This window comes from Eleutherodactylus coqui, chromosome 12 (genome assembly GCF_035609145.1).
Source record: "Eleutherodactylus coqui strain aEleCoq1 chromosome 12, aEleCoq1.hap1, whole genome shotgun sequence".
Classification (NCBI taxonomy): domain Eukaryota; kingdom Metazoa; phylum Chordata; class Amphibia; order Anura; family Eleutherodactylidae; genus Eleutherodactylus; species Eleutherodactylus coqui.
Window position 1 is genome coordinate 80131947 of NC_089848.1, and position 26362 is coordinate 80158308.

Below are 26362 nucleotides of genomic sequence, written 5' to 3' on the forward strand. Positions count from 1 at the left end.
TGCCTCCTATGTACAAGAATATAACTACTATAATACTGCCCCCTATGTACAAGAATATAAGTACTATAATACTGCTCCTATGTACAAGAATATAACTACTATAATACTGCTCCTATGTATAAGAATATAACTACTATAATACTGCCCCCTATGTACAAGAATATAACTACTATAATACTGCTCCCTATGTGCAAGAATATAACTACTATAATACTGCTCCCTATGTACAAGAATATAACTACTATAATACTGCCCCATATGTACAAGAATATAACTACTATAATACTCCCCCTATGGACAAGAATATAACTACTATAATACTGCCCCCTATGGACAAGAATATAACTACTATAATACTGCCCCCTATGTACAAGAATATAACTACTATAATACTCCCCCTATGGACAAGAATATAACTACTATAATACTGCCCCCTGTGGACAAGAATATAACTACTATAATACTGCCCCATATGTACAAGAATATAACTACTATAATACTGCCCCCTATGTACAAGAATATAACTACTATAATACTGCCCCCTATGTACAAGAATATAACCACTATAATACTGCCCCTATGTACAAGAATATAACTACTATAATACTGCTCCCTATATACAAGAATATAACTACTATAGTACTGCTCCTATGTATAAGAATATAACTACTATAATACTGCCCTCTATGTACAAGAATATAACTACTATAATACTGCTCCTATGTATAAGAATATAACTACTATAATACTGCCCCTTATGTACAAGAATATAACTACTATAATACTGCTCCCTATGTGCAAGAATATAACTACTATAATACTGCTCCCTATGTACAAGAATATAACTACTATAATACTGCCCCATATGTACAAGAATATAACTACTATAATACTGCCCCCTATGTACAAGAATATAACTACTATAATACTGCTCCTATGTATAAGAATATAACTACTATAATACTGCCCCATATGTACAAGAATATAACTACTATAATACTGCCTCCTATGTACAAGAATATAACTACTATAATACTGCCCCCTATGTACAAGAATATAAGTACTATAATACTGCTCCTATGTACAAGAATATAACTACTATAATACTGCTCCTATGTATAAGAATATAACTACTATAATACTGCCCCCTATGTACAAGAATATAACTACTATAATACTGCTCCCTATGTGCAAGAATATAACTACTATAATACTGCTCCCTATGTACAAGAATATAACTACTATAATACTGCCCCATATGTACAAGAATATAACTACTATAATACTCCCCCTATGGACAAGAATATAACTACTATAATACTGCTCCCTATGGACAAGAATATAACTACTATAATACTGCCCCCTATGTACAAGAATATAACTACTATAATACTCCCCCTATGGACAAGAATATAACTACTATAATACTGCCCCCTATGGACAAGAATATAACTACTATAATACTGCCCCCTATGTACAAGAATATAACTACTATAATACTGCCCCTATGTACAAGAATATAACTACTATAATACTGCCCCCTATGTACAAGAATATAACTACTATAATACTGCTCCCTATGTACAAGAATATAACCACTATAATACTGCCCCTATGTACAAGAATATAACTACTATAATACTGCTCCCTATATACAAGAATATAACTACTATAGTACTGCTCCTATGTACAAGAATATAACTACTATAATACTGCCCCCTATGGACAAGAGTATAACTACTATAATACTGCCCCCTATGTACAAGAATATAACCACTATAATACTGCCCCTATGTAGAAGAATATAACTACTATAATACTGCCTCCTATGTACAAGAATATAACTACTATAATACTGCCTCCTATGTACAAGAATATAACTACTATAATACTGCCCCCTATGTACAAGAATATAACTACTATCATACTGCCCCTATGTACAAGAATATAACTACTATAATAGTGCTCCTATGTACAAGAATATAACTACTATAATACTGCCCCCTATGTACAAGAATATAACTACTATAATACTGCCCCCTATGTACAAGAATATAACTACTATAATACTGCCCCTATGTACAAGAATATAACTACTATAATACTGCCCCCTATGTACAAGAATATAACTACTATAATACTGCCTCCTTTGTACAAGAATAAAACTACTATAATACTGCCCTCTATGTACAAGAAGATAACTACTATAATACTGTCCCCTATGTACAAGAATATAACTACTATGATACTGATCCCTATGTGCAAGAATATAACTACTATAATACTGCTCTCTATGTGCAAGAATATAACTACTATAATACTGCTCACCATGTACAAGAATATAACTACTATAATACTGCCCCTATGTACAAGAATATAACTACTATAATACTGCTCCCTATGTACAAGAATATAACTACTGTAATACTGCCTCCTTTGTACAAGAATATAACTACTATAATACTGCCTCCTATGTACAAGAATATAACTACTATAATACTGCCCCCTATGTACAAGAATATAAGTACTATAATACTGCTCCTATGTACAAGAATATAACTACTATAATACTGCTCCTATGTATAAGAATATAACTACTATAATACTGCCCCCTATGTACAAGAATATAACTACTATAATACTGCTCCCTATGTGCAAGAATATAACTACTATAATACTGCTCCCTATGTACAAGAATATAACTACTATAATACTGCCCCATATGTACAAGAATATAACCACTATAATACTGCCCCCTATGTACAAGAATATAACTACTATAATACTGCCCCCTATGTACAAGAATATAACCACTATAATACTGCCCCTATGTACAAGAATATAACTACTATAATACTGCTCCCTATATACAAGAATATAACTACTATAGTACTGCTCCTATGTACAAGAATATAACTACTATAATACTGCCCCCTATGGACAAGAATATAACTACTATAATACTGCCCCCTATGTACAAGAATATAACCACTATAATACTGCCCCTATGTACAAGAATATAACTACTATAATACTGCTCCCTATATACAAGAATATAACTACTATAATACTGCCTCCTATGTACAAGAATATAACTACTATAATACTGCCCCCTATGTACAAGAATATAGCTACTATAATACTGCTCCCTATATACAAGAATATAACTACTATAATACTGCCCCTATGTACAAGAATATAACTACTGTAATATGTACAAGAATATGGAACTGAGTTGGAGAAAGGAAATTATATAGACTTGAGTTACTGTGTTATAAACTTGTTTGTATTCTAAATGTGTTTTCTATGAATCTTCTCACCTCTTCCTAGGAGTATCAGATGTCTTCGGAATATCATTCACTGGAATTTAATTACAACTTTCATTTTAAGAAATATCATGTGGTTCCTGTTACAAATGATCGACCATAACATCCATGAGCAGAACGAGGTACGGTAATACGAGTTGTCCAACAAATATCCTTATCAGATATTATCAGCGTTCAGTTCTTTAGTTTAACATTTTTGTTTTGCGTGGCATCATATTTTCATCTACACTCAGATCCGAAGTGATATTAAAATTCTGTTTTCTTGTTGAAATCTGATGGTCATATGATTAGAGATAGATGAGTTGAACTCTAATTGGCTCACTGTCATTAGTGCTTCCAGCAGTGTACCAACGAATTAGTAGAAGAGTGAATACTGCTTGCAACGTAAGTCGAGTATAAGAAATGAATGAGTTGACATAGTACATGTTTTAAACTGTAAGATTATGTTCCTTTTACATGCTATTACTTTTCCCACAAGCTACAGTCTGTATTATACTCCAGAGCTGTACTATTCTGCTAGTAGTGTCACAGTGTACATTACATTACCTATCCTCTACTGATCCTGAGTTACATCCTGTATTATACTCCAGAGCTGCATTCACTATTCTGCTGCTGGAGTCACTGTGTACATACATTACTTATCCTGTACTGATCCTGAGTTACATCCTGTATTATACTCCAGAGCAGCACTCACTATTCTGCTGGTGGAGTCACTGTGTACACACATTACTTATCCTGTACTGATCCTGAGTTACATCCAGTATTATACTCCAGAGCTGCACTCAGTATGCAGTTTTTTGCTGCGGCCAAACCGCGAGATTTCCGCTGAGAATCCACCCTGTGAGAACCCAGCCTTATACTCCAGAGGTGCACTCACTATTCTGCTGGTGGAGTCACTGTGTACATACATTACATTACTTATCCTGTACTGATCCTGAGTTACATCCTGTATTATACCCCGCAGCTGTATTCACTATTCTGCTGGTGGAGACACTATGTACATACATTACTTATCCTGTACTGATCCTGAGTAACATCCTGTATTATACTCCAGAGCTGTACTCACTATTCTGCTGGTAGAGTCACTATGTACATACATTACATTACTTATCCTGTACTGATCCTGGGTTACATCTTTATATTATACTGCAGAGCTGCACTCACTATTCTGCTGGTGGAGTCACTGTGTACATTAAATTACTTATCCTGTACCGATACTAAGTTACATCCTGCATTGCACTCCAGAGCTGCTCTCGCTGTTCTGCTGGTAGAGTCACTGTGTATATAGATTAAATTACTTTTCCTGTAGTAATTCTGAGTTGCATCAAGTATTATACCCTAGAGCTGCACTCACTATTCTGCTATTTTCTCCTGGAAAACCTTTACATCAGAAATAGCCTTAACAGTGTAGGTGAGTTCTACAATGTAAGTAAGTGAACGTACTTCTGCTTATTCCTCAACATATGGTAAACATGACTCAAGTAGGGAGTACTGGGAGATTTCAACTCTGAAGTCTTAAATGCATTTAATTTGTAGCTGATTCTGAACTCATTTCTACATTGTTTGCTTGCTGAACTGGGGTCAGGCATACCTCCTGCACCTAATATTTTGGGAACTCCAATTATCAGGCAATTTTAGTTGCCACTAGAGATGAGCGAGCACCAAAATGCTCGGGTGCTCGTTACTCGAGTCGAACTTTCAGTGATGCTCGAGAGTTCGTTTCGAGTAACGAACCCCATTGAAGTCAATGGGCGACTCGAGCATTTTTGTATATCGCCGATGCTCGCTAAGGTTTACATTTGTGAAAACCTGGGAAATTCAAGAAAGTGATGGGAACGACACAGAAACGGATAGGGCAGGCGAGGGGCTACATGTTGGGCTGCATCTCAAGTTCCCAGGTCCGACTATTAAGCCACGATAGTGGCAAGAGTGAGACCCCCCCACCCCACTGTCAGCATAAAGATCGTTCCCCTCTGCCACAGCTGTAACAGCTGTGGCAGAGAAGAACGATGTTAGCCCATTGAATTCAATGGATCCGGCAATACAGCTGGCTCCATTGAAAGCAATGGGCTGCCGGCGATCGCGGGATGAATTGTCGGGAAGGGGTTAAATATATAAGCCCTTCCCTGCAATTCATCCAGAAATGTGTAAAAATAAAAAATATATATATACTCACCTGGTCCCGGCAGACGGAGTTCAGCGCGGCCAGCGGCAGTCCTCCTGAACTGCTCTGAACAGCTGTGAGTAGTATTCAGGAGCCGGGGATTTAAAATCCCCGCCTGCTGAATGAGCTGCCTCTAATTGGTCACAGCCTGACCAATCAGAGGCAGATTCCACTCACACACCCATTCATGAATTTATGAATGGGTGTGTGACTGCTGCCTCTCATCTGATTGGTCCTGCTGAGCCTGTGTCTATGAATTAAAAACCCCGGTCAGGTTGGGGCATGCAGTGTGGGCCGAAGCCCAGCTGCATTTAATCTGACATTAGCTCTGCTGTCCAGGGCACTGCAATGGGATACATTTATGTACAGCCGGTGTGTTCCAGGGAGCCACCCATGCTGTGGGTGCACACGGAATTCCCATTGCGGAGTTGTACCTGCCTGTGACTATTTATAAAAAAACGCGGTCTGACTGGGGCATGCAGACACCTTGACAGAATGAATAGTGTGTGGCACATAGGTTCCCCATTGCTATGCCCACGTGTGCAGCTCCAGATGGAGGTGGCACAGGATTGGATTTCTCATTGCTTCTGTACAGCATTGTGGACTATCGCCCCGCCCCTTTTAAAGAGGGTCGCTGCCTAGCCGTGCCAACCCTCTGCAGTGTGTGCCTGCGGTTCCTCCTAATGGCAGACGCACTTATAAATAGACATGAGGGTGGCGTGGCATGAGGGCAGCTGAAGGCTGGGCAGGGACAGTTTGGTGTGCGCTGTGGACACTGGGTCGTGCGGGGGGGGGTGATTGGTCATCATGTAACCCAGGAGAAGTGCCAGCGGAGTGTCATGCAGGCAGTGATTGTGCTTTGTTGGAGGTAGTGTGGTGCTTAGCTAAGGCATGCACTGCTAATGAGGGCTTTTCAGAAGTAAAAGTTGTTGGGAGGGGGGGGCCCACTCTTGCCGCTATTGTGGCCTAATAGTGGGACCTGGGAACTTGAGATGCAGCCCAACATGTAGCCCCTCACCTGCCCTATCCATTGCTGTGTCGTTCCCATCACTTTCTTGAATTGCCCACATTTTCACAAATGAAAACCTTAGCGAGCATCGGCGATATACAAAAATGCTCGGGTCGCCCATTGACTTCAATGGGGTTTGTTACTCGAAACGAACATTCGAGCATCGCGATAATTTCGTCCCGAGTAACGAGCACCCGAGCATTTTGGTGCTCGCTCATCTCTATTTGCCATCAGTCAGGATTTGGCCCAGAAGTGGATATCCAGCATGCCAGGGCGCATTGTAGAAGTCTTGAAAGTTAAGGATCAAAACTAGAGATGAGCGAGCATACTCGCTTAGGACAAGTACTCGATCGAGCATTGCCCTTAGCGAATATCACCCCGCTAGGAAGAAAAAGTTCGGCTGCCGGCGCAGGGAGAGGTGAGTTGCGTCATTGAGCAGGGAGTAGCGCGGGGGAGACAGGGAGAGAGAGATCTCCCCTCCGTTCCTCCCCGCTCTCCCCCGCCGCTGCCGGCAGCCAAATCTTTTCTTCCGAGCGGGCAGGTACTCGCTAAGGGCAATGCTCGATCGAGTAATTGCCCTTAACGAGTATGCTCGCTCATCTCTAGTCAAAACTGTAACTATTGAGTATTTACCTAGATTTGATGTATTTGTCAATAAAAGTCTAGAAACATCTGACTGAAAGATCTAAAAACACTGAAGCAGCAAACTGTGAAATCCAAAATTTGTGTCAGTCTCAAAGTTTTTGGTTACAACTGTACTATATATTGAGCAAATATTTCTCTCAGTCTTGTGAGCCCACAGGTGACCTTGAGTGTGGCCTTCACAGATCTAAGAAATCTATTCCTTATAATTGCTCCTTATTTCCAGGCGTAATCTCGCTCCGAGTCACCTCTCCTCCGTTGACGTCTTAGTCACCTCTATTCACTGCGCCAGTTTAGATTTGTCTCCGTGCACTTATGCCACGCAGCTACATCGGCGGCTTCTATTATACCATTGTTAGTAGTAGATAATAGATAAACTGGATAACAGGAGATATAAAATCTCAGACGGAGTAGAGAACGGAGCTTTCAGTACAAGGACGATGTGATAAAACAACACAGTACAAAACATTTTTCAAAGGCGAGGATGACAGGAAAAACTCCATAAGGTTTGAGTTTATTTTGGAACAAAAACGAGATGTGACAAAAAGTTGTCACCCCTGCATTTTTGGATGCACCAATATCAATACGAGAAGGTATGATCTTTCACCACCAATCAGATCATACTAAGGGTCCTTTCACACAGGATGATTGTCGGGCGCTTAAGCACCCAATACACGTCGCAGCTACAATTGCTCCTGTACTTTCACACAGTGATCGCTCAGTGAATGGAGGCGGAGTGTGCCGGAGATCTCTTTCGTCTGCCCGCGTCTATTCACAGTAAACAGGCAGTCGTCCATAGATGATATAAGAGCAGCGCTGATAAATGTGATATTCCCGTAAAGTATAAAAATTAATTGCAGTTAATTCAATGGCAGACATACTTATACAATTAAGCTCTTGCAGGACACAGTCAATTTTGTCCTTGAGGGCTCAGTCAGACGGGCGTTTTTAGCCGCGATTTGCGCATGCGTCCGGCGATTTTTTAAAACCATTGCTTTGCAATGGTATCGGACACATGAGCGCTTTTTATGCGCTCGTCCGATAAATTATAGAACAAAAAATCGCAGATCGCACCTATCTGCGATCTGCGATTCCTGTTCTCTTCTCTATATGCGCTCAATGGGGCCGGCGGCAGCAGCGCCGACCCCATTGAGAACATATAGAAGACAAATCATTCTTCTCTGCCACAGCTGTAACAGCTGTGGCAGAGAAGAACGATGTTTGCCCATTGAATTCAATGGAGCGGGCAATACAGCCGCTCCATTGAAAGCAATGGGCTGCCGGCATGCGCGGGGTGAATTGTCGGGAAGGGGTTAAATATATAAACCCTTCCCTGCAATTCATCCTAAAATGTGTTAAAATAAAAAAAAATTGTATACTCACCTTTCCGCTGCAGCCGGAGTCCAGCCGCAGCCGCTGTCAGTTCTCCTGAACTGCTTCTCGGCACTATTCAGCCGGCGGGGCTTTAAAATCCCCGCCTGCTGAATGATCTGCCTCTGATTGGTCACAGCCTGACCAATCAGAGGCCGGTTTCACTCACACACCCATTCATGAATTCATGAATGGGTGAGTGACTGCTGCCTCTCAGCGCTGAGCCAATCAGGGGCAGGTCTGACTCACATCCATTCATGAATGGGTGTGAGTGAGGCATGCCTCTGATTGGCTCAGCGCTGAGCCAATCAGGGGGCAGGTCTGACTCACACCCCCTTCACACCCACTGCAGGACGGCCGCTCGGAGCTCCGGCTGCCGGCAGGTGAGTATACAATTTTTTTTTATTTTAACACATTTTAGGATGAATTGCAGGGAAGGGCTTATATATTTAAGCCCTTACCGATAATTCATCCCGGGCTCGCCCGCAGCGCATTGCTTTCAATGGAGACGGCTGTATTGCCGTCTCCATTGAATGCAATGCGCTGGACAGCTCCGGCCCGTTTCTAATGAAACGCGGCTAGGAGCAGATTTTTGGGCGATTTGCGGGCGACTTGCGCGCACCGGTCACGCGATTTGCGGATGCGCATCCGTCATGCGATCCGCAAATCGCGCGAAAAAACGCCCGTCTGACTAAGGCCTAAAGGGCCCTATTAGGTCATATGGACTTCAAAGAGCCCGGGTTCCCTGCAGTTGACTTTTTGACTGATTTGACTTTACTGAATGATTAAAGCTAGGACAACCCATTCCCATAAGCTGTATTAGTGTATCACTCAGAGTATCCTCTGTTGTGGGTGGCTCCCAGTCTGGAGGAAGGAAACCTGGGTATTAGTTACTCACTTATTTGATTGCCCTATATAATACTGCATTTTTCCTACATCAGCCACTGCAAGGAAACTATGTGGCCACCAGAGTCTTTCCTCAGCAATATGAACTGATAACCAGGGCAAAAAGTATTCTGAAAGGGTGTTGCCCAATTGAGTATGTCCAAAATTGGATGTCAATCAACTCCTACATGTCCAAGCCAATTTGGAGGCACTATTGACATTATCTTCCTCTCTTTGTGGCAGCTTGGTCTACTAGACGGTTTCTTCAGTATGGTCAATCCCTTTCTGCTGGAAGAGTCCCCTAAAAATAAGCTGATGACTGGGTGTTGTCCTGCTACTGGGACCACCAAAGATCAGCTGTAATTTATGAAGAAACACGTCAGTAAGACCGTCAGTTCCGCTGCAGCACAACCATATTACATTTTTGTGGAAAAGTAAGTGAACCCTTTGAAACCACCTGGATTTATTAATAAAATGTGGGGACGTTGGGTGATGTAACAAGACAATGACTCCAAGTACACAAGTAAATCAATTAAAGAATAGTTGTAAAAGAAGTAGATTTGTATTTTGGAATGGCCGAGTCAGATCTTAAGCCTATTGAGATGCAGTGGTATGACTTGAACAGGGCTGTGTATGCAGAGCATCCTAGAAATATTGATGAACTGAAACAGATTTACAGAGCAGACTGGTCCAAAATTAATCCTTAACGTTGTGCAAATCTTATTTGTAGCTGCAGCAAACATTTGGCAGGCATCTACACGTTACTATATTCAAGGGTTCACTTACTTTTTCACCCTGCACTGTAGCTGTTTATTCAATGTGCTCAATAAAAACATGAACGGTACAACTGCTTTCTTTTAGCTTCTTTAGGGCCCTTTTACACTGAATGATAATCGTTCATATTATTACTGGATCGCGGGAGTCTGAATGTTAATCGTTAAGCAGCAACTGAATAACAAATGTTACTGTTACTGTTTACTCTGAATGGAGGCGGGTGGGCAGAAGCGATCCCCGACCCGCTATTTTTCAATTCACTAATCTATACTCGCTCTTGTGTAACGCGCCTGACAATCATCGCATGTAGAAGGACCCTTAGGCCCCCTTCACACAGGCATATGGGTTTTCACACGTCTCAGTGCAACATATTTGGACTATGCACAAGGCTTTTTTGCGTGCGTATTGGAGTATTTTTGCGCCTTTTTTTATTGAATTGCGTAGCATATTGCGCATCCCACTGAGTGTGGTATGCACATTTGCGCACCCCCCACAGATTTTTATGGGAACCTTTGGTGCGCAAATGATAGAGCAGGACCAATATTTTTGTGCATGAACAAAATTGGAAAGCAAACCCATTGAGATCAATGGGTTCTATTCTCTGCATATGGCACGCAAAAGTTTTAGATGTGCAAAAACGTGCGTAAATGCACCCCTAGAGTGTGTTTGTCTGTAGTTGTGACTTAGATAACAATCAGCAACACCAGAATAGTGTCAACAGTACAACCATAGACCAATATCGCAGAAGCAGAAGAGGTTGCATGCTCACATGTAGGATCTGGACTTGAGAATCCACCACAATGTAGCTAAAAACAATCAAAGAGCAGCATACAGAAATCAAAAGGCATCTCCTTCACATCCTAAGATGTATATTTATTGTCTCCACATAGAAAAAAGTAAAAAAAAAAAGCTGTACTGCGCATATCTGTGCGGACTGAAGAAGAAATAACAGGTATGCACAGATGCCGGCCGGGCACTGGGTCAGATTCTGCTGAGGGCTCCCGATGCGGATCCGACCCGATCATGTGCAGATGGCCTTAGGCAGGCAGGGGGTCTACGGAAAACTAAACCAAAAAAAACGGTCAGTGGTCTACAGGGCAAAAAAGTTTGGGAACCTCTGATCCAAAGGATTTGCTTACTTTTTCTTGCAACTGTACATGGTGCACATTAAACTCAATGGGCTGCCTGTGTATTGCTCTCTAGAGAAAAGGGCTGTCTTTGTGTGTGCTCCCCATACTGACTCATAGATGAGGGATGTGAATCGAAGATTCTTCTCTACTAATACAGAATGCTATAATAGGGTGCCTTAAATCAGACATCCCCTTTAAGAACAGTCCTTCTATACAGCAATTTAGTCTCATTTGACTCTCCAGTCATATCCAGAGAATTAAGAATTGCACCCTAGGAGTCTGGTTCGGCCCCTGCATGGTGGTGTAGTGCTTACTGTATATGCATAGATGTTGTCCGGGGTGCATCTGCTTTCCCAGTTGTAGGCAGCAGATTGTGAATGCAGCTCAGGATGTGACTAGAGTAGAAGATACAATGTAACTCAAGGTAAGTACATAAATGAAGCTAATTACATATTATTACACTTTGTTATTGTTTTTGTACGAGGAGTTTAGTGTGGTGACGATGACACTAGATCACTATCTTGTATTGTCTTCCCGTATTTCAGTCTCACTTGACAGTTCCAGAAGCTTTTCTTGCTCTACAAATTATCACATTTCAAATCAATCAAAATATATTTTTTTGAAGCCGAAGTTTCTCATTTACGCTGAATGTATAATTAAAAAAACACACTACGTACATCCATTTCTTTAGGAAACTGCAACTGCTGCATCCCTGTTGTGTGGAATGGGATTTATTAACCCTTCTTTCACCAAATCAGTACATTTACCTAAATTTCCCTCTCTGGCAGGGTTTCTCCTTCCTGCACCTCATTGTCTCACTTATAAGGGACTTAAAGCAATTCTGTCACCAGGTTCATGAGGTTTGACCTGGAGCTGAGTTCTGAGTCACGAAGGGGACCGCATTGGCTGCATGCAGAGTGACAGCTCTCTCCCTATACACAAAAAGGTAGGGAGCTATTAGTCTGCATGATGCGGGTGGGGAGAAGCCGGTGCGCCCCCCCTCCGTCACTCAGAACTTTAAGACAAACTTCATGAACTTGGTGGCATAATCCATTTAATACAAGTCTCTGCTATATGAGTCCATCAGATTCTGAGTCGCTCTCTGTTATGGTTTATGGGGGCAGGGGTCTCGAGTTTATTATATTATATAATATACTAGGACACTTTATTTTTCAGATCTGGTGTCGATGTATCACAACCATTTACAATTATTTTGTGGTGACCAACTTTTTCTGGATGTTCGTTGAAGGCTGCTACCTCCATACGGCCATAGTGATGACTTACTCTACAGACAAACTGCGCAAGTGGGTCTTCCTTTTTATAGGATGGTGTAAGTAGGAGCTTTACTTTTGTGACCGGCTTTATATTATATGTATGTTATAGTGTTGGAAACTTTTCGGATTAGTTATAATGGTGTTTGAGTACCACGGAGTCCGTTTACACGTTTATGTAGGGTTCCAATTTTACTCCATTCTCCAAAAATACTCTAAGGTCTTCCATGAAATTGGCCCTAGAGTGTTTGTGAATATAGTTTGTGACACCTATTGGGGGCAGAAATCAATATGAGTTCACCCTCTATGCAACTTTCTGGAAAGAAATGACAGTTGGCATATAGCATATATCGCATCCCAAATAATACACGCTGCCACCACTAACTGCGTAATGTAAGGCAGGTAAATTCTGGTAATGCAACAGGGGACAGTCTTATCGGGGTCTACAGGTTCGTTAGAAGGAGAGTAAGACTGAACTTAATAAAGGTCAACGTTTTATTACAAAAAGTAGCAATGCTTATAAAAAGTACAAAAATATAATGTAAAAAGGACACACAGACCTAATTGATTAGATCGACTGAAATCTGGGCACATGGAGACATGTTGGGTACATCTTTGTTAGTCGTGTACAGTGGGTACAGTCTCCTGAGGGCTGACATTTGATCTTTGGTTGGCGATGCAGTTTTAAAGGGAACTTGTAACCATATTTTAATATATTAAACCCTCTACAGCATTTAAACAGTGATGTAATGGGCATTTACATAGTTACTTTGTTAACCATCCTGTGGCGAGCATACCTGTAAAATAAGGTGGGCATGCCAGACTGTCTGTGGTGGGCTAGCCGGACCATCTCAGGATATTTCCTACCTTTCCAAATACTGCCCCATTCTGTGCTAGTGACATAAGAAGTTCTCACGCTATCACTGACGCGGTCTACAACTCGAACCAGAGCTGCAAGCAATGTGATCGGCGCATGCACAACTGTACCTGTTGTGGGCAGATTCAGGAAATCCAACTGCGCATGCACCAATCCCGGTATTTGTGGCAATTGCATAAATGTAGACCAGGGCAGCAATGATATGCACCGAGTGGGTCAATGTTTGGGGAGGTACTCAAGTCCCCTGATATAGTGTGACCAGCCCACCACGGACAGTACAGCACTTCCACCCGACCGATCACCTATAATTTGCATGCAGTGCAGTAAAATGAAAACCCTTAGGCCTCCTTCCCACGAGCGTGACGGGCTCCGCAGCGTAATATTCCGCTGTGAAGCCCGTCACGGCGCCCCCCAGAGCCCCTATACTTACCTGCGGGAGATAGCGTGAAATCGCTTCCCCGCCCACCACCGCCGCGTCACCGCTCGTCACCGCTCGTCACCGCTCGTCACCGCTCGTCACCGCTCGTCACCGCCCACCGCTCTCGCGTCACCAGCCGTGTCACGTGACGCGGCCGGACCGCGTCATTTGGCGTCATATGACGCTCGGCGGTGGGCGGGAAAGCGTTTTTTCACGCTATCTCCCGCTGGTTACAGCGGGAGATAGCGTGAATGGACGGCTTCCATTGACTGCAATGGAAGCCGTCAGTGCGTACAGCCCGTCCTCACCCGCAGAAAATAGAGCATGCTGCGGGTGAGGACGGGAGAAATCGCGGTGCGTAATTCCGCGGTGGAATTACGCATCGTGAGCATGGAGCTATTAGGTTCAATAGAACCTAATAGCTGCGTGCAACGCAGCGGATTTTCGCCGCGAATTACGCGGCGGAAATCCGTTCGTGGGAAGGAGGCCTTATTGTTCAGGTATGCTCGGCACAGGATGGTTACCAAATTAACATGTCCCAGCTACACCTCCATAACCCTCCTCCTGACCATGTGATGGGGCAGTTTGAGTGTATGCAGGATCACACAATTTTCAGCCACAAGTCTTATTTTGGTCATATTTCCCCGTAGGAAGCTCCTAAGGAAAACCTATGACCGTTATATATCAGTTCAGAAATGTTTTATCTACCATCACTAAATATGGGTGACATAGCGCACTCGGTTGGGCAGATGTTGAGTTTTTGTAGGTTTCCGGTGTCTTGTGATCCTTCTGTTTGGACCATAAGAAGCTTCTGGATTCCCTGAGCACAACCATATAAGTGACGTTACGCAGAAAATGGATTATGCTGGGGAAATCTTAAATTATAATGTTTCCTTTGAACTGTAAATACCTTGATACATACTGCTGAAATTGGAGTTAGTGCGGCTGCCCCCAAGCTCAGTCAGTTGCATCGCGCTTGCTTAAAATTCTTTTCAGCTTTGCAGGAGGTATTTACATAACTATTCAGGATACTGGTATTGGATTGTTTTCCCAAAAACTACAGAAATGGCTTTAGACAAAGACCACATTGTCTAAAGTCCGGTAGCTCACACAAGTTTGCCTATCTTGTTATAGCTGTAATCTAAAATAGGCAGAATCGAAACATTTTGATAGCACATAATATATAGTTCCTGTATACATTCATAACAATTGGTCAAAATGTATCCAACTTACCTGAACATTGTGCAGATGTAGAACCTGGATGATACAATTTCACCTGTAACACCTCCCTTTTCCCATGACTTTGTTCTTAGTCAAGATACTCAGCTGGGCCCCGTGACTCGTTAACCTTTTGGATAACGTTAACTGGTAAGAAATCAGACCAATCTAGAAGCAACAGGAGATATGGATGCTGCGGCCAACTGCAAACAATGGTCTATACAAACATCCGGAAGGGTATAGCAGATAAGAGGGGTCAAATGATCCAAACTGTCAGATAAGCCGGAGATTGGTAGCAGTAATGTAGTTCAAGAGGGTAGTGAGACAAGGCAAGATTCGTTATCTTTTCTCCTTAGGGAGAGCACCTAGCAAGATTCATGATGGATGAAGCAGGGTCAAGAAAGCTGTACTGAAGCGAGTAGTTCAGGATGGCAGTCATCAAGCCGTGGTTCAAGTAACATTAATGTGGTATCCCTGCTTGCCCTGCTATAAGATTGGATCGAGTATTAGATGGCAGTGGATCACGGGGGGATGAGTATGTTGCATCCTTTATGAAAGGGGTGTTGAGTTGTAGCATTAGTGGAAGACACTGTGAAGGCTTCCTGGCAGGAAAACATTGAAGAACACATTGCCTTCTTCCAGACAAGAAGGTTTATGTATCGGTTTAACCATCAAGAGTCCAGTGGTTAAAACCATGGTGGCTTGGTACCTTCCACGCTCCCAGCGGTGGTAGTTCTAGCAGAGCTTCCGGCTCTCACTTCTCCAGGTCTGGTCCATGTTACTTTCTTGGCAGCCAGGAGGTAGTTGGTCTTCAAGATCATGTCCACCTCCTGCAGTTCTGTGATTGCGGAGTGAACAAGAAGTTTCTAATGATTCTAAAGAGACAGCCTCCGTGTGGGGCACATTCACTCCTTAAGCCCCATTTAGACACAACGATTATCACTCAGAATTCGCTCCAAATACATCTTTTGAGTGATAATCGTTGTGTGCATTTACACGGCAAAATTTGCTCAAACGGCAGTTTGAGTGACAGTTTTGAGCGTTCATTTTGCATAAGTGAGACTGCTATCTTCTGCATAGAGCTGTTGTCTTCTCGGAGCGCTCAGCTGGTATACTGCTGAGCTATCCGAGCAGGGTATGCAGAACACAGCTGGAGTGCTGTCTTCTGCATACTTCTGCTGTGTTCTCCGAGCGGGATACCAGCTGAAACAATAGTATCTGATATTGATAAGACTCATCGTTTTGTTTCAGCTTGCTGAAAGACAATGATGAGCGAATTGTTAACGAAAACTGCATGATGGCCGCGCGTTTAGACCCAACGATTCTCGCTCAAAAAGCAGCTTTGAGCGAATTTTGAGCGAGAATTGTTGGGTCTAAATAAGTCTTTAGTCTGAGCTTCATTGCCATGTTGGATGACTACATATCAACCAACATTTGATGGCATCAGACACAAACAAAAGCCAGCTCACTGCCTGAGGAATCCTCTCCACCTGTACCCGGATAAGTCCAAGGAGCAGGGTCCACCACAAGGATCAAAGAGAAAATTCTAGCGTCACGGCAGCATCACAATAAAATGTCTTTATTAGATACTAGAAGATATACCCTGCGTTGCACAGCGATTTTATGACTAGCAGTCTTGGAATATACAAAGTGTGCCACAACAATGAGCCGAGCACCGCACTGTTATGGAAGTCGTCCAAAATAAAAAGCTGTCGCCCAGAGCAACCAATCATCGCGCAGCTTTTATTTTACCTCAGAAGTATAAGAAACGAATGCTGAGCTGTGATTGGTTGCTGTTGGCAATAAAAATTACAGGGGAAGTCGGTGAGTTTTCCATTTGTAATTACGCCAGTATTCGTCGCCTGGTGCTGAAGAACACTCAGGCAAACTTTCAATCAAATCAGACCAGCAGTGTGGATTTGTTTATGACACAAACAAACAGAAGTGTGCATTTTATATATATATATATATATATATATATATATATATATATATATATATATATATATATATATATCCCGGGAACCCGATACAGAACACGAGCAATACAAAACGGGACTTTTTAAGTAAGAAAAGAGGATATCAGAACAACCTCATAAATATGTGGAAGCAAACCAACGCTGACTAATGCGATGTGAATGTATTAGCCATATATTATACTGCTGAGGTAACATGAAAGCTGCGCTGCGATTGGTTGCTATATATTATATTTGTTAGGTAAAATAAAAGCTCCGCTGTGATTGGTTGCTATATATTATACTGATGAGGTAAAATAAAAGCTCCACTGTGATTGGTTGCCATATATTATACTGCTGTGGTAAACTAAAAGGTGTGCTGTGATTGGTTGCTAAAGGCAACAGCTTTTAATCCTCAGTGCTGAGGTAAAATGAAAGCTACTTATATCTAAAACACAGAATCTGTTTGTTTGTGTTGTATACAAATCCCCAGTTTTGGTCCGATTTGAGTAAAATTGTGCATTTTTTGTTGCCAATAGCAACCAATCACAGCTCAGCTTTCATTTGTTATTCTGCTAAGGTAAATTAAAAGCTGTGCTGTGATTGGTTGCTATGAGCAACAGCTTTTGATCCCTTTAGCGCTGAGGTAAAATGAAAGCTGCGCTGTGATTGGTTGCTATGGGCAACAGCTTTTAATCCCTTTTAGCGCTGAAGTAAAATGAAAGCTGTGCTGTGATTGGTTGCTACATATTATACTCCTGAAGTAAAATGAAAGCTGTGCTGTGATTGGTTGCTACATATTATACTCCTGAAGTAAAATAAAAGCTGTGCTGTGATTGGTTGCTATGGGCAACAGTTTTCAGTCCTCGGTTGCTCCATGTATTCCTGTCTGGGGACATATCACTTCCTGAAACACAAATTGTCAGCGCTCAATCTGACTCTTCTAGTGGGAATTACTTGTTGGAAATAACCAAGAATACTAAATGGAGTGCGTAGAATCCATTGGTGAAAGCAAATTTGGGGGCGGCTGCATTAAAATTCAAGGAAAGGCAAAAATATGCAAATAACGTTGCCAAGAGAACATTTAAAAAAAAAAAAAATCGGCCTACAACCTTCTCTGGGTCGAGATTATACTGTGTGCAAAATGTCATATCAATCGGTCGTACAGTTTGTGTGTGAGGCTCCAACAAACAGACATTCACAAATGTATAGAAGATAAATAATAATCTGTGAAGGAACATCAAGCTCAGCTGCTTCCATGCTATGCTATGACGCTGGACTTTTTTCTTTGACACATCTGATGGCACTCAACCAGATAAAGGTCAACATGAGTAATCTTTTGGGGCATATATACCAAGCGATTTGTGGTCAATTAGTTACAACGCAGCCTTATTGGCCATCAAAATCGCTTTGTGTATGGCTACCATAAGTTGTGTGAGCGGTATGAGGGCTAGAGTATAGTTACTGAAATTCAATTGCACCTCAAGATGTCCAAGCTGCACCTCAAAATCCTATGTGCTCTTACTTAATAGTATAACTCTCTGGATGTGCAGCATCCCGTAGGGTGACCCCGGACACAGGGGGTACGTAAAGGACTGGGGAGCTTAAGATGCTGGCTAGTCACGGCAGCACTTACCATGCTCTGCCCTGGTCGAAGGACACACGTAGCCTCGACCAGGGCAGCGCTGGGCCTCTTCCAGGCATCCCCAGGAGAGGTATGCCCAATAAACGGTGGAACAGGGATAGGTATTGTCACGGGTGACGCCACCGTTCCATTACACACCAGAATGACCTTCGGCGGAGAATAAAGGAGCCGCAGACAGATATAACGTACCTCAGTTTCCTGGGAACGGTCAGGGTCTGGCAGAACTTTACTTGAAGATAATTCTAACAGTACAAGGCAAAGTAGGCAATATTCCAGGTGCATGCATTTAGACAGACTTGATTAGGAGTACCTCCACACAGCAATCCCAGGCTTCAGGACGCCGTGTGTGAACAATTGAAGACTCACACCTTCACCCAGCGGTCCCAGACTTCAGGACGCTTGGGCGTGAACAATTGGAGAGAGTACCTCCAGCCAGCAGTCCCAGGTTTCAGGACGCTTGGGCGTGAACGATTGCAGAAGAGTACCTCCACCTGGCGTTCCCAGACTTCAGGGCACTTGGGCGGGAACAATTGAAGAAGAGTACCTCCACCCGGCGGCCACAAACTTCAGGACACTCGTGTGTAAACAATTGACAAAGAGTACCTCTGCACTGGGCCTTGAAGAATAACACTCACGATACTCTCTCTCTTTGGGGCTCACTCTTCTCTCATGCTAGAACAGTCAATTCAGGGAACCTCTCTTCCTCTTTCATTGTTCACTGCATGAGGGTTAAAGGTACCCTCATGTAGCTGGCATTCTTGATCAGGAACCCAGAAGAAAATGGACAACTGAAGAATGGAACTTGAAGAGTCAACTCCTTCTTCCCGCTCTCACACACTCACATTTTTGGCCTCACTCATACCGCGTGACAGGACATAAGTTGATACATTCACAGGCATTCTACAGGCTCTTGCAAACACTTAACCCATCACACGCTACAGCTGTGCAATACATATAACAGAATGACTAGACAGATTTGCACAGTGCACCAACATAAGACATGACATGTATGATACTATGGAGGGAGACAGGAAAGCATGTACAGACATACCCAGTGTACCCTAACCATACAGCGCCCATCAGTCATATGACATGTACATTAAAAATAGTGCCCACTACTCCTTACGGATGTGACCCCAAGATCAGCTATTGGGAACATTCATATTAGACTGCTCCTTTACCTATTTGTGTGTTATCCATCCCCAATAGAGATATCCTGTCCTGTTTGCCAGAGATGTGCTTCCTGACAATCCCATTGAGAAGTCTGTGGTTGTTAAAGGGGTTGTCCCGCGCCGAAACGGGTTTTTTTTTTTTTTTAAACCCCCCCCCCCCCCCCCCGTTCGGCGCGAGACAACCCCGATGCAGGGGTTAAAAAAACCACCCGCACAGCGCTTACCTGAATCCCGGCGGTCCGGCGTCTTCATACTCATCTGCTGAAGATGGCCGCCGGGATCCTCTGTCTTCATGGACCGCAGGGCTTCTGTGCGGTCCATTGCCGATTCCAGCCTCCTGATTGGCTGGAATCGGCACGTGACGGGGCGGAGCTACACGGAGCTACACGGAGCCCCATAGAGAAGAGGAGAAGACCCGGACTGCGCAAGCGCGGCTAATTTGGCCATCGGAGGGCGAAAATTAGTCGGCACCATGGAGACGAGGACGCCAGCAACGGAGCAGGTAAGTATAAAACTTTTTATAACTTCTGTATGGCTCATAATTAATGCACAATGTACATTACAAAGTGCATTATTATGGCCATGCAGAAGTGTATAGACCCACTTGCTGCCTCGGGACAACCCCTTTAAGTAGCAACCAGACTGCCAGACAAAACTGTAATGCCCCTGTGCTGACAGCAGAGAAAAGGATGAGCAAGCATTTATTGAAATGCAGCATTATGTGGAGATTGTATTGCATTTCTTATTTGGAAAGCACATGGCTGTAATATTTAAACACTAGATAATGATATTATTTGGTCACTATATAATGGTATTATTTCAACAGAATATGGTGATATTATTTAGAGACTATATAATGGTATTATTTAAACACAGTATGTGATATTATTCAAACACTATATGAAGCTATTATTTTGGCACCATATAATGGTATTGTTTAGGCACGGTATGCTGATATTATTTAGACACTATATGATGGTATTATTTGGGCACTATATGATGGTATCATTTAGGTACAGTATAACAATATTGTTTAGACACTATGATACTATTATTTGTGCACTATATAATGGTTTTGAATAGGCACAGTATGGTGATGTTTAGACTATATGATGCTATTATTTGGGCACTATATGATGGCAGTGTATAAGCACAGTATTGTGGTATTATTTGGGCACTGTATGATGGTAGTGTTTGGACACAGTATGGTAGTACTATTTTGGCACTGCATGGTAGTATTATGTGGGCAACAATTAAAACTTTAGGCTCGGGTTCACTTTGTTTTCACAGATCCATTTCTCTTAAATGAATAGCAAATGGGCTGAAACATTTTTGAACAATATATGGTATTATTCTTTAAGCACTATATGGAGTTATTCTTGTATTATTTATGGTGTAATCTTGGGTAACATATGGGGTTGTTTTTTCAGTACTATATGGTGTTATTCTTTGCTCACTGTATAGTGTAATTCTTTTCAGTCCTATACAGTATTTCTTCATCAATACATGGTGTTACTCTTTGAACAATTTACAGCATATTGCAATTTTTTGGGCACTATAGGGTGTTATTATTTGCATATAACATGCTGTAATTATTTGGACACTATGTATTATTCTACTTTGGATGCTATATTGTATTATTCTTTGATCAATATATTTGGGCACTATATGGTATAATTATTTTAGCATTATATATTGTTATATTTGGAGCACTATATAGGGTTATTGCACGGATGTGGTAGCCTGTTTTCTATATTGGCCTTCACAGACCTTCATTGGCCCTGTATGCCTGGTGTCTGACACAATCTTAGGAATTCAGTGAATTCTCCCATGCAATATCATCACAATTTTGTAGGAAAATCAGCAATTAGATTGTCCTGCCCATAGGTCAGGGAAGCACAGCCTCAGTCATTTTACTGTGAGACACATGACTGCAAAATCTCATGTAGCACATGCCAGAACTAAGAATTTTCTGTAATAAATACGCACTCACTTAAGGTAGTTTACTTCTTAATGCAGCTCCATCATATCCGCTTCCAGAGATGGAACAGATCCAAAATAATTTCTACTTAATTGAGCTGAGTTGGCACCTTCAAGACAAAGCGCATTTCTGAAACACATTAAGCATTTTATTCTGGCATAACGTGTCTTATTATGAAATTGTTTTATTAGGGCACAATAAAAATGTGAAAATTCTAATTACAGCCTTGGGAAATGGGGGATTCACTTACTTTTATGTACTACAGCTAAGCAGACTAGAGGTAGATCATCAAAGAGGATCATGTGGATAGGGGAGAATGTAAACTTGCGTGGCAACCCCTTTACGTACATAAAATTATACTCAATATAGAGCACTGCTAGATAGATCTCATCACTCTCTAACACATATCATATCTATCTATCTCATATCTATCAATCATCTATCTATCATCTATCTCAGTGTTCCCCAACTCCAGTCCTCAGGGACCACCAACAGGTCATGTTTTCAGGATCTCCTCAGTGTTGCACAGGTGATGTAATTATTGTCAGTGCCTGAGCCATTGCCATGGGTGTTCTTACCATAGGAGATCCTGAAAACATGACCTGTTGGTGGTCCCTGAGGGCTGGAGTTGGGGACCCCTGATCTATCTCATATCTATCTATCATCTATCTCATATCTAACTATCATCTATCTCCTATCTGTCATCTAGTTATCTATCTCATATCTATCTGTCATCTATTTATCTATCTCATATCTATCACAAATATATCTCATATCTATCTATCTCCTATCTATCTATGTATCTATCTCATACCTATCTGTCATCTATTTATCTATCTCATATCTATCGCAAATATATCTCATATCTATCTATCTATCTCATATTTATATCTATCTATCTATCTCATATCTATCTATCTCATATCTATTTATCTCATATCTATCATCTATCTCATATCTATCTCATATCTATCTGTCATCTATTTATCTATCGCATATCTATCACAAATATATCTCATATCTATCTATCTATCTATCTATCTATCTCCTATCTATCTATGTATCTATCTCATATCTATCTGTCATCTATTTATCTATCTCATATCTATCGCAAATATATCTATCTATCTATCTATCTCATATTTATATCTATCTATCTCATATCTATCTATCTCATATCTATTTATCTCATATCTATTATCTATCTCATATCTATCTCATATCTATCTGTCATCTATTTATCTATCTCATATCTATATCTATCTATCTATCTATCTATCTCATATCTATCTATCGCAAATATATCTCATATCTATCTATCTCATATCTATATCTATCTATCTCATATCCATTTATCTATCTATCTATCTATTTCTTTCATATCTATCTATCTATCTATCTATCTATCTATCTATCTCATATCTATCTATCTCATATCTCTCTATCTATCCATCTATCTCATATCCATCTATCTATCTCTCTCATATCTATCTATCTATCTATCTCATATCTATCTATCTCATATCTCTCTATCTATCTATCTGTCTCATATCAATCTATCTCATATCCATTTATCCATCTATCTATCTCATATCTATCTATCTATCTCATATCCATCCATCTATCTCATATCTATCTATCTACCTATCTATCTATCTATCTCTCTCTCATATCTATCTATCTCAAATCTATCTCATATCCATCTATCTATCTCTCTCATATCCATCTATCTCATATCTATCTATCTCAAATCTATCTATCTATCTCATATCAATCTATCTCATATCCATTTATCTATCTCATATCCATCTATCTATCTCATATCCATCTATCTATCTCCTACGGTATCTATCTATCTCATATCTATCTGTCATCTATTTATCTATCTCATATCTATTTGTCACAAATATATCTCATATCTATCTATCTCATATCTATATCTATCTATCTCATATCTATCTATGTATCTCATATCTATCTATCTATCTATCTATCTATCTATCTATCTATCTATCTATCTATCTATCTGATATCCATCTATCTATCTATCTCATATCTATCTATCTATCTCATATCTATTTATCTCATATCTATCTAGTATCTATCTATCTCATATCTATCTATCTATATCTCTCTCATATCTATCTATCTAAATTAGGATCAGTACAGGATAAGTAATGTATGTACACAGTGACTCCAGCAGCAGAATAGGGTGTGCAGCTCAGGAGTATAATACAGGATGTAACTCAAGATCAGTACAGGATAAGTAATGTAATGTATGTACACAGTGACTCCACCAGCAGAATAGTGAGTGCAGCTCTGGAGTATAATACAGGATGTAACTCAGGATCAGTACAGGATACGTAATGTATGTACACAGTGACTCCACTAGCAGAAGAGTGAGTGCAGCTCTGGAGTATAATACAGGATTTACGTCAGGAGCAGTACAGGATAAGTAATGTATGTACACAGTGACTTCACCAGCAGAATAGTGAGTGCAGCTCAGGAGTATAATACAGGAGGTAAAGTAGGATCAGTACAGGATAAATAATGTATGTACATAATGACGTCACCAGCAGAATAGTGAGTGCAGCTCAGGAGTGTAATACATGACGTAACTCTGGATCAGTACAGGGTAAGTTATGTAATGTATGTACACAGTGACTTCACCAGCAGAATCGTGAGTGCAGCTCTGGAGTATAATACAGCATGTAACTCAGGATCAGTACAGGATAAGTAATGTATGTACACAGTGACTCCAGCAGCAGAATAGTGAGTACTGCTCTGGAGTATAATACAGGATGTAACTCAGAATTAACACATCATATGTAATGTATTTACATAGTAATAACTTCTTATGTTATTAAGGGAAATTTCACATTGGGGAGCAGGAATATAGAATCCCTGCGGACCCGATACGAGCCCCTGCAGGGATCAGCGCGGCACTCACCTCTCCCCCGGCTCCTGCTCTTTGATGTGGCGGCTGCTGGCCAGACGGCGCATGCGCAGAGCGGAGCCAGCGGCCAGGAGTGACACTTCTGTGTGAGCCCCGCACAGAAATAGAGCATGCCACAATTTGTTTTCCGCGCATGATTTTGTGCAGACAAATCGCAGCCGGCTGCCTAGGATTGCGTTTTCTAACGCAATCCTGTAGCAGCTTCCACGGGCGGAATTTCTGCGGGAAATCCCGCTGCGGAATATCCGCCCGTGTGCAGGGGGTCTAAGAGACATACAAAAGTAGCAATTTCATTTTGCAGCAATTCATATAAGTAACTATAAAAACCTAAAATAAACCAATTTGACGGGTCATGCAGACTAATAAATAAATGTCTTTGGCGATCCTGTTACGTGCTGGAAAAAGAGGAAATTGATTTGGCGCTGGATATACAGAACATAGTGTTACAATATATCATCAAAAAATAAGTAACATTTCCTGGCTTCAGGGTACAAGGCCAAATCTGCTGCTTCTGTTACAATGTAACAATGGAGGAAATTGTGTGAGCGCTCAGTGAAGATCAAAACTGCAGTAAAAGCCTGATCCCGAGCAAACATTGCAGAAATATTATTATTAACACTTTATAAAACTGAAGAAATGAATGCATTTTAACAGGGTATAAAGGGAACAGACACTTTTGGATAGACAGACAGATATGATAGATAGATGTGAAATAGATAGCTATTATAAGATAGATAGATAGATAGATAGATAGATAGATAGATATGGGATAGATAGATATGATAAAATAGATAGATAGATAGATATTAGATAGACGGATATGAGACATAAAGAGATACAGAGATAGATATGAGATAGATAGACAGATATGAAACATAGATATGAGGCATAAACTGATAAATAGATATGAGATAGATATGAGATAAATATGAAATAGATATGAGATAGATATGAAATAGATATGAGATAGAGATATATGAGACATAGATAGATATGAGACTTAAACAGAGAGAGAAAGAGATGTGATATAGAAAGATGGATAGCTATGAGACAAATATAAATATGAGACATAAACAGATAGATAGATATGAGATAGAGAGATAGATGGATGGATGGATAGACAGATAGACAGATAGATATGAGATAGATATATAGATATGAGATAGATAGATAAATATGAAACATAGATATGAGGCATAAACTAATAGATAGATATGAGATAGATATGAAATAGATATGAGATAGATGTGAAATAAATATGAGATAGAGAGATATGAGACTTAAACAGAGAGAGAAAGAGATGTGAGATAGAAAGATAGATAGCTATGAGACAAATATAAATATGAGACATAAACAGATAGATAGATAGATAGATAGATATGAGATAGAGAGATAGATGGATGGATGGATAGATAGATATGAGACATAGATAGATATGAGACAGATAGATTTGAGATTGATAGATATGAGATAGACATGAGATAGATAGATGGATAGATAAAATAAACATAGGACTGAAGCATTGCACATAGAGGTGGATTTAGTGTCCAGCTTTCCTCACTAAATCA

General features: G+C 41.0%; 1 protein-coding gene across 2 annotated transcripts in view; it reads left to right on the forward strand.

Annotated features, from left to right (window-relative positions):
- Positions 1–26362, forward strand: part of LOC136586754 (corticotropin-releasing factor receptor 2) — a 251085-nt gene that overhangs the window by 197742 nt on the left and 26981 nt on the right. For both annotated transcript variants that reach the window (XM_066584954.1, XM_066584955.1), the window contains 2 exons: positions 3331–3448; positions 12478–12631. In XM_066584954.1, the coding sequence (XP_066441051.1) occupies positions 3331–3448; positions 12478–12631 (272 nt within the window). The remainder of the gene's footprint in view (positions 1–3330; positions 3449–12477; positions 12632–26362) is intronic.